The sequence below is a fragment of the Octopus sinensis genome, linkage group LG22, assembly GCF_006345805.1.
Source record: "Octopus sinensis linkage group LG22, ASM634580v1, whole genome shotgun sequence".
Classification (NCBI taxonomy): domain Eukaryota; kingdom Metazoa; phylum Mollusca; class Cephalopoda; order Octopoda; family Octopodidae; genus Octopus; species Octopus sinensis.
In genome coordinates this window covers 21416550-21427390 of record NC_043018.1, presented here as the reverse complement: position 1 = coordinate 21427390, position 10841 = coordinate 21416550, and the positions used below count along the sequence as shown (strand labels likewise).

Below are 10841 nucleotides of genomic sequence, written 5' to 3'. Positions count from 1 at the left end.
ACCCCAATGAACTGTTTTACTTACACAGTAAAACTATATATATATATATATATATATATATATATATATATATATATATAAGTATAGTAAAGAATGGAGCTGAACGAAGATTTAACCAAATTCCTTTATTTTATTTTCGACATATGTTTCGAAGTCTGCAAAGTCCCTAATTCCGATTGAATAAGGAGTCCATTTTGCAGCTTTCTCTTCAGGAAAATCCAGGAACTTAATTCTCCAACAAAATGCATAACAAGCTTTTCGACAAACGCTCACGAGGAGCCCATGAAATTAATGACACAAAATGTCTATCTATATGCGTTGACGCCAGGCTGGGTGAAAGCAGAAGAGATTGTCTGTTGAGATAGTTCAAGGTCAGAATCCGTTTGGCAGAGTGTGAATGTATTCTGTATGACTGGTGTTTATATTTGATTTATATTTGATTTATATATATATATATATATATATAGGAGAGTCCATTAGAGTAAAATAGCAATCAAAGGGATGCACACGCAGAAAATGGTTGAGACCCACTGATTGGGGCAATCTTTGTCTAATCCTAAAAAATAATAAATAAATAAATAAAAATATGTCTCCAAACATATCTTATTTTAAATAAAAATGCTACCCAACAAAATAAGTCAACCGCATTCCATATATATTTCTTTACTACCCACAAGGGGCTAAACATAGAGGGGACAAACAAGGACAGACAAACGGATTAAGTCGATTACATCGATCCCAGTGCGTAACTGGTACTTAATTTATCGACCCCGAAAGGATGAAAGGCAAAGTCGACCTCGACGGAATTTGAACTCAGAACGTAACGGCAGACGAAATACAGCTACGCATTTCGCCCGGTGTGCTAACGTTTCTGCCAGCTCGCCGCCTTTCCATATACTCTATGAAACACCTTTAGGTATTATGGTCATTTCAAGAAATCGATATTTCTTTATATGCAACACAGGAACATAAGGCAGCTGCCTTTTTTATGGCATCTCGAATGATGAACTGGTGAATAACTGAAAACATAAATTTAATAACTGTAAGACATGTCGTGATGTGACCATTTTTTTATTACTATTTCGAAAATTTATGTAAAATGCAGAAATAGAACTAGAAACATCGGAGAATGAGCGAACACGGAGCGAAAATAGGAAACAGAGGATCCAAGATTGGAGGAATGCAACGGTCATGTATGGTGAACCCACTTTGTTTAAGTATCATCAAGGAACACAAATTTTGCACAAGTGAATGTGAGTATAACAACTATGTGTATGGTTTAAATTATTCGCTTAAACTGTGGTTAGTAATGGCAATATAGAAAGTAGAAAGTTTATGGCTGTTGAGTAGAACAGCAAGGTGAGCGAATTCGCAGTTGATGTACAGGTATATAAGAAGTGACCTTGAACTGTTTACCTGTAGAAAAGGGAAATAAACAAATAAATAAATATTAGTGCCCCCCAACTTACGCTGACGACATTACAGCGTAAAATGGGAAATATCACTTTCAAGAGTGATAAATAGATAGATAGATAGATATAGATAGATGGATGGATGGATTTATCTACAACATTCTACCTACGTACATACATATATACATATGTATGTTTATATATATATATAATATATATATATATATATATATATATATATATATAATATATATATATATATATAGATATATATGTATGTATGTATATATACATGCATTTATATGTATATATATATATATATATATATATATATATATATATATATATATATATATATACTGTATATACGTACATATTTACATATACATATATATATATACATACATACGTATATATATATATATATATATATACGTACATACATACATACATACATACATACATACATACATACAAACATACATACATGCAATCGGTGATTAGAGAAGTGAAATCGACTTTGCGTGTGTTTCCTTAAGCGAACGTTGTCTATTCCATACAGCATATAAAGAAATACAATACTTGTAACATATCCGGCATGTGTAATAACATTACTATTGTGACCTATGCAGAGTCATGCGTTGCTTTAATGACATCTTGGTCTGTCCGTTGTAGTTATCTCTACACACTAAGCATGTTAATTAGGCTTTCAGATATGCAGGAAAAGTTATATTTTATTTTGTATCCTGAATTGTGTTCTTGATTAAAACGGATCGCCGTTAGGTCTTCCACACTCTGTTAATGTTAGTATTATTATTGGGTGTATTTTCGCCTGTGATAGTGCTTTTTATAGATTTGGGTGGTTCTTTATGATGGTGTTTTGCGGGATTTGGGTGAGCCAAATTCAAACTAATTTCAACTGCGAGACTCAAGTTCAGGTATGAAACAGCCAAATTTTACAATTTCCTTCATACCAATTTAGCGATTGCCAAACACAATAACAATGAATCCAGAAAAACAACTTTTATAAACAAATACTGACCGCATTGGAATGCATTATGGTGTCGCTAAAACAATATACAATGCAATCATGCAATCTGCAGGAAACATTGCACTTTGATAAATGTAGAAAATAGTTATTGTTGAGTTCATATGTGTCACACAAAAAATTATTGTGGGGACATACACATCAAAACACCCACCAAATTGAGACATAATTGCTTATAGTAAAATACCAGCTATAGAAAGGCTATATACGGTCCATGTATGCCAGGGGTTCTGTAGATGTGAGCATTTTTCAAAAGTAGTAAAAAAAAACAGAGAATATTTAAACTCAACTACTACTAAACAGAGAGCTTTTTTAGCCTAATTATACATTCACATTTTTATATATCATTCAACTACGGGAATAGTTGAATAATATTCTTAAGGTCGCAATTTACTCACGCGCAGCATCTTTCAGAGCTTTGTCGCTAATTCAGTTCTTAACCAAATTGAAAACTGTTAGCATTTTTTGAACAGGACACGTCCCTGTAAGTAACGCCTCCAGTCAAGTATAGATCTAAATAACTTTTTATCATTTAAGCAAAATATACTTATCTTAGTTTAAATAATAGAAGGAAACATGAGAAATTTCATAGTTTTGCTCCCATGCAACAAAAATTTATATCAAAAGAGTTGTATCAAAAAATTTGTATAAAAAAAATAGCTAAAATATCATCTAACAGTTATTTACAACTTATTTTATATGTTGGCAATCTTACACTGTTTGAATTCTAACATTAAATTGTAATTACACACCACCTTTCTGGCATAAATGTATTTCTATTAATTTGTTTAATAAATCTATTTCTATTCATTTATTATTTTTATATTTATTTATTCTAACTAAAAAGATGTTGGTGCCCTGTCATGAGAGCATGGCTCCATGTGCCACAGAGTGGATGCATTCGCTCATTTTCTAATTTTATTTCCAATTTTTAAATTTATAATGAGTCAATGTAAATTAATTGCTCTTCAAATACTAATCTTATTTTATCTTAATATATTAAAACTTTTATTTTAATTCAATATTAATAATAATTCAATAAGAAAAATGAAAAATATTAATATGTTATTTAGAAAGTTATTAAATTTATTATTCACTTTTCAATAAGGTAAAAATCTTAAATTATTGATTGACACATTATTAATTAGCATAGTATGGTAAAACATGGATTACATCGGAAAATGCAAGCAAGAGAAATAATATTCTTAAGATTATATAAACCTGTAAAAGTACAATTTATTACACTTGGAAAAATTCAGGACAAGTTATTACATCTGGTAAAGTATAGAACAAGACAATTTTTACTCATGCTCGCATTTTTCCATGTAATATAATTATTTGACTATATTACTAAATGTTCTGGTGGTAGTCTTAACAAGCTGAGATTTCCAAACAAAGTAAACCGCTTATGCAAGATTTGCAGCTTACATTTTGCAAATAAAATCTGTAAAATAGTGGTTATTACGCAACATTCAACATGAAAATTCATGCATGAAAACTTACCTGCATTTCGTTGTCTAAACTTCAGAGGCAGAACGGTTTCTATAGAGACCAGCTTTATCTACATGTTTTCAATATCTCTAATTGTTGACTTTTTATACCAACAGGTTTGTGATGAATACTGTTCATGTTCTCTGTTTCTTCATTTCTGCATTCATTTTAGTAACTTTTTCGCACAAGCAAGGTAAGTACACAACATTCCCTATGACTTCATCGAAATTGAGAGAGAGGAAAGACAGGGGAGGGAGTGAAGAGTAAGGAGTAGAAGTTGAAACAAGAGAGAACTGGAGTAAGTGGGATTGTGGATGGATTTGTTGCTCTTGTACAGTCAAATGTCAAGAGAAGGCTAACAGCAAGAACCTTTCCAGTCCTTGCAACTCTCCACTATATGAGATTATTGAATTTTTGTCATTCAGTCGATCTATACATCCGTCCAGCGGAGGTGCAATGGACCAGTGGTTAGGGCAGCGGACTCACGGTCATAGGATCGCGGTTTCGATTCCCAGACCGGGCGTTGTGAGTGTTTATTGAGCGAAAACACCTAAAGCTCCGGCAGGGGATGGTGGTGATCCCTGCTGTACTCTTTCACCACAACTTTCTCTCACTCTTACTTCCTGTTTCTGTTGTACCTGTATTTCAAAGGGCCGGCCTTGTCACTCTCTGTGTCACGCTGAATATCCCCGAGAACTACGTTAAGGGTACACGTGTCTGTGGAGTACTCAGCCACTTGCACGTTAATTTCACGAGCAGGCCGTTCCGTTGATTCGGATCAACCGGAACCCTCGTCGTCGTAACCGACGGAGTGCTTCCACATCCGTCAAGCCTTTCAGCTACTTAGCTAGATATTACACACATATCATTTTGGCCGACTACGATATTTACGTTTCTTTCAGTCGGTCCGACTGTATTGTATTGTGTGTCAGTGCTGTTTGGGACACGTGTGGGTCTAGAATTAAGTACAACCTCTCCAGACCTAGAGAGTAAGCCAACAGTCCTGTGAGAGTGACAGCGGTGCCTTCAGACAAGTTTACACCCAAATGAGAAATATGGTCTGCTGTTTTTTGTATACTTCTGCAGAGACTTTCTCCGGAAACATCTAACTCATTAGGTCAAGTGGGTGGTTTGGATGTTCGTAGGGAGTTGTGTGGAAGGATTAGGTAGGAGAGGTGAGTGTAAAGGTTTTGTAAGCGGACTCAGATGCTTCCAATTCACCGACTGTTATCACTTTGATTTTTTTAATGCACCAACGGAAACTCGAGGAATAACCCATGGGTAACCAAGGTCACTAAACAGGTTAGCCAATCAGGTTAGTGTAAGTTATTCATAGTTTCAGATTATTGGCTTAATTGACCACAAATTCGTAATCTGTACAGCCACCATAGATATGACCAATAGATCGGAACCCCGTTTACTAGAAAATAAAGGTGGATATAGATTTCCGAGAGCTGATATTCAAATTTCTTAAGCAGGCCTAGTTGGAGCAACAATCGGCAACAGGCGTTGGACTCATCAAAAAGAATATTACAGCAACATACGTTAGATTTCGCAAAGTGGGGAAGCACTCCGTCGGTTACGACGACGAGGGTTCCGGTTGATCCGAATCAACGGAACAGCCTGCTCGTGAAATTAACGTGTAAGTGGCTGAGCACTCCACAGACACGTGTACCCTTAATGTAGTTCTCGGGGATATTCAGCGTGACACAGAGAGTGACAAGGCCGGCCCTTTGAAATACAGGTACAACAGAAACAGGAAGTAAGAGTGAGAGAAAGTTGTGGTGAAAAAGTACAGCAGGGATCACCACCATCCCCTGCCGGAGCCGCGTGGAGCTTTAGGTGTTTTCGCTCAATAAACACTTACAACGCCCGGTCTGGGAATCGAAACCGCGATCCTATGACCGCGAGTCCGCTGCCCTAACCACTGGGCCATTGCGCCTCCACTGTATTGTGACACACAATACAATTTCGCAAAGTAGCAACAGGAGAAGATACAGAAGAGGCTTCTATATCGATTAGAAGAGACGCAGAGAAGGAGCATTTCAAAAAATTAAGTTTGTTGATCCAGCATGGCCGCACCCTCTGGCTGAAACAAGTAAATGAAATAAAAGAAAAGAAAGAAAATAAACAATGTGGTAGCGGCGCGAGACCATTGATTTGGATGCATTGTTCATTCAAATTACATGCGCGGAAACGAAAGTACGAAAACTGCTAGATAGGCCCGATGTAACGGAGTGGATAGGTGGCGGGCTGGCAGAAACGTTAGCACACCGGGCGAAATGCGTTGCCGTATTTCGTCTTCCATTATGTTCTGAGTTCAAATTCCGCCGAGGTAGACTTTGCCTTTCATCCTTTCGGGGTCGATAAATTAAGTACCAGTTACGCACTGGGGTCGATGTAATCGACTTAATACCTATGTCTGTCCTTGTTTGTTCCCTCTGTGTTTAGCCCCTTGTGGGTAGTAAAGAATAGGTATTTCGTCTGCCATTATGTTCTGAGTTCAAATCCGCCGAGGTAGACTTTGCCTTTCATCCTTTCGGGGTCGATAAATTAAGTACCAGTTACGCACTGGGGTCGATGTAATCGACTTAATCCGTTTGTTTGTCTGTCCTTGTTTGTTCCCTCTGTGTTTAGCCCCTTGTGGGTAGTAAAGAAATAGGTATTTCGTCTGCCATTATGTTCTGAGTTCAAATTCCGCCGAGGTAGACTTTGCCTTTCATCCTTTCGGGGTCGATAAATTAAGTACCAGTTACGCACTGGGGTCGATGTAATCGACTTAATCCGTTTGTCTGTCCTTATTTGTCCCCTCTGTGTTTAGCCCCTTGTGGGTAGTAAAGAAATAGGAGTGGATAGGGCGGCGATGTAACAGAGTAACAAAACATCAGTTTTATTTCTGAAGGACTCCCAAGGATACTTGCTATTTGACTCCAAGCGGATTCGCGAGTCATTTTTGTGGAATTTTACAGAACTTAGCGTGAAGAGTTAAGATGGTGGATATCGATGCCTAATCGATTGTTTGACTGTTGACCATTAAAATCAGAGCGCTTAAAAAATCTGGTTTCAGTAGACATGGTGGACCGCCTGAACCGCTGAACTAGCGACAAATAGCTCGAGCTGGATAGTCTTCCCTACGACGTGTGTTACTCCATATCTTGAAAGATTGCTACTGTCTTGGAAGCTGTCTACAGCAGCTGGATGCGTACTATAAGCATAGTGGAGGCGCAATGGCCCAGTGGTTAGGGCAGCGGACTCGCGGTCGTAGGATCGCGATTTCGATTCCCAGACCGGGCGTTGTGAGTGTTTATTGAGCGAAAACACCTAAAAGCTCCACGAGGCTCCGGCAGGGATGGTGGTGATCCCTGCTTTATTCTTTCACCACAACTTTCTCTCACTCTTACTTCCTGTTTCTGTTGTACCTGTATTTCAAAGGGCCGGCCTTGTCACTCTCTGTGTCACGCTGAATATCCCCGAGAACTGCATTAAGGGTACACGTGTCTGTGGAGTGCTCAGCCACTTACACGTTAATTTCACGAGCAGGCTGTTCCGTTGATCGGATCAACCGGAACCCTCATCGTTGTAACCGACGGAGTGCTTCCACAATAAGCATTGCCAATGTGAATCGGGAAATGCAGATTTTACCAATGTAGAGTCTAAATAAGGCAGATAAATAAACATGGAATTGAAGATTTTCACGAATGCTCGTCGTCTGCTTTTCATAGAGTAATCGGAGACGAGCAAAATGGCGATACCTGAAAGGATCTTTCTATCTAGAATAACTGCTATCTCATATGATATATCGCACAGACGTCAGAAATAAATATGGAGGCCGTGGGATGCAGATAAAATTAGATAATTTTAAGGTTTATGAGAGTTTTGAGTACAGTTACCTAAAGACCTGCAGATTTGAACCCCTTTTTAGAAGTTGGATAACTAAAATGTACAGTTGGATAACTAAAATGTATAGGCGCAGGAGTGGCTGTGTGGTAAGTAGCTTGCTAACCAACCACATGGTTCCGGGTTCAGTCCCACTGCGTGACATCTTGGGCAAGTGTCTTCTGCTATAGCCCCGGGCCGACCAATGCCTTGTGAGTGGATTTGGTAGACGGAAACTGAAAGAAGCCTGTCGTATATATGTATATATATATATATATATATATATATATATATATATATATATATATATATATGTGTGTGTGTGTGTGTGTGTGTATGTATTTGTGTGTCTGTGTTTGTCCCCCTAGCATTGCTTGACAACCGATGCTGGTGTGTGTACGTCCCCGTCACTTAGCGGTTCGGCAAAAAGAGACCGATAGAATAAGTCCCGGGGTCGATTTGCTCGACTAAAGGCGGTGCTCCAGCATGGCCGCAGTCAAATGACTGAAACAAGTAAAAGAGTAAAAGAGAGTTCTGTTTGTTCAGTGGTCATATTAAGTGGGCATCTTTACGAGTCGTTTTATAGTGTGCTTGGTACGTCAAGGTCTCCACCAATCTTTGCACTAGAACCATTACCACAGAGTTCGAGACGTTGAAGGGCATTCGCCACGAGTAGCATTATGATGTGGGAACATTTCAAGTTCGAGGTGGTTCTGAGAAGCTGTCTGTGAAAGATCAGGTGAGAGTGGCTAATACCTACATCGTCTCTACGGTGTAACTAACCATACTGTATTGTGCAAGGAAACATCCGTCTAGTTTAGAGCGCATGATATTTTGTTTTGGATTATGCTGGCTAAGAGATACATCTGATGTCAGGATCCTTTAGACTGGGTCAAGGGTTGCCGAAGCTGATGGTGCACAGACGTATCGTGGAGGTGACCCACATACAAAAACTTGCAAACTACTACGGCAGCAGTGATTGTGAATAAGTGTTGACGCCTTTCAAGTGATACACATTTCTGTAGCCCGTCTCTTTAATTAAGCTGCCATTCTGGACCAAGCTTATGCTTGAGTTTGAAATACCGAAATTATTCAATCTTTGCATATGTTTTATTATATAATTCCCAGACTTGGCTCCGCCTGAAAAGTTGTTAGAAAGACAAAGTGAAAACGTGACAAGAAGGTAAGAATTATACACTGATAATTATGCTAAATGTCTGATTATTAGTATTGGTGAAATAATTTTTCTGTGTTTGTTGCTAAATCTTCTTTGGTTCTGCAATTATAAATTTGATATAATTGCAGAACCGTTATTATAAAGGGTCACAGTGTCTATGCTTGTTTAATTTATATCTATATTTTCTATTAAGTGCTAGGTATTCTTTGATAGGGATTATCCTCCCATACTCGCTTTTCGAGCTTTCCAAATGCAACACTTCCCTTCCCTATTCGATTGTATATTTCTGCTTCAAGACTACCATTTCTTCACAGTGTGCTTCCTAGGTAAGAAAAGGTGTCAACGACTTCTAACCTTGTTCCATTCACAAAAATGTTTGGTTCAGAATTTGTTTGTCCTGGCACAGGAGTAAATATTACTTTGGTTTTCCCCAGACTAATTGTGAGTCCAAAATGTACGCATGCAATGGAAAATCTGTCCATTAAATGTTACATGTCCCCCTCTGAGTGTACCAAGAAATCAGCATAATTAGCATGAAGTAATTCTCTAACAAGTATTTTGAAACTCTTTGCTTTGCAGTTAAACCGGGGTCAAATTAAGAATACAACCAGTTGTCCGAAATCTGATTGCGATTCCCCTGTTGCAATCCTTGAAAGCGTATCAAAGTAATGCAGAAAAATAAAAGGGAAACGTGTAGGGAGCAGGAATATCTCCCCGTTTGACATCGTTGTCCACCAAAAATTCATGAGATAGCTCACCATTAAAGACTACCTGAGCTTTCATGTTTCCGTGTAGTTCCTTAAATTTGCTCACAAAATGTGTTGGGCAACCAAGTTTACACAAAACAATCCACAATGCCTCCCTGTTTACCATGTCAAATGCCTTAGTTAAATCTATGAAGACCTGACTTGGTGGGGAGGGTGGTTGTTGGATACCCAGCGGGACAAAAATCAAAGCCCGCCGAAGGGCAGAGGAACTCATAAGTGCTCAATGGTTATCCAACATGTGTGTGGGGTGTGTGTTAGATGGATAGTTAGATACATACATACATACATATATACATACATACATTCATTCATACATACATACATACATACATACATACATACATACAGGAGTGGCTGTGTGGTAAGTAGCTTGTTTACCAACCACATGGTTCCAGGTTCAGTCCCACTGCGTGGCACCTTGGGCAAGTGTCTTTTATTATAGCCTCGGGCCGACCAAAGCCTTGTGAGTGGATTTAGTAGACGGAAACTGAAAAGAAGCCCGTCGTATATATGTATATATATATAATATATAATATATATATATATATATATATATATATATATATATTATATAATATGCGTGTGTGTGTTTGTGTGTCAGTGTTTGTCCCCCTAGCATTGCTTGACAACCGATGCTGGTATGTTTATGTCCCCGTTACTTAGCGGTTCGGCAAAAGAGACCGATAGAATAAGTACTGGGCTTACAAAAGAATAAGTCCCGGGGTCGAGTTTCTCGATTAAAGGCGGTGCTCCAGCATGGTCGCAGTCAAATGACTGAAACAAGTAAAAGACATACATACATACATACATACATAAGGTAAAGACCCCCTTCGGTCATGAATGACCATGGGATTGCACCTAGAAAGTTACCCTCTTAGACACAAGTCCGGGCAAGGTTGTTTATGGAAGACCAGCAGTCGCCCATGCATACCAGCCTCCCCTCTCCACGCCACCAGTGTTATCCAAGGGAAAGGTAAAACCGATACAGCTTGGCACCTGTGACGTCGCAACTCATTTCTACCGCTGAGTGAACTGGAGCAACGTGAAATAAAGTGCCTTGCTCAAGAACA

General features: G+C 38.5%; 1 protein-coding gene across 1 annotated transcript in view; it reads left to right on the top strand.

The window, feature by feature from the left end:
- Positions 1-1129: 1129 nt before the first annotated feature.
- Positions 1130-10841, top strand: part of LOC118767484 — a 10186-nt gene continuing 474 nt past the window's right edge. Inside the window, exons 1-3 of the mRNA XM_036512112.1 lie at positions 1130-1302; positions 4068-4144; positions 8956-9010. Of these exons, the coding sequence (XP_036368005.1) occupies positions 1130-1302; positions 4068-4144; positions 8956-9010 (305 nt within the window). The remainder of the gene's footprint in view (positions 1303-4067; positions 4145-8955; positions 9011-10841) is intronic.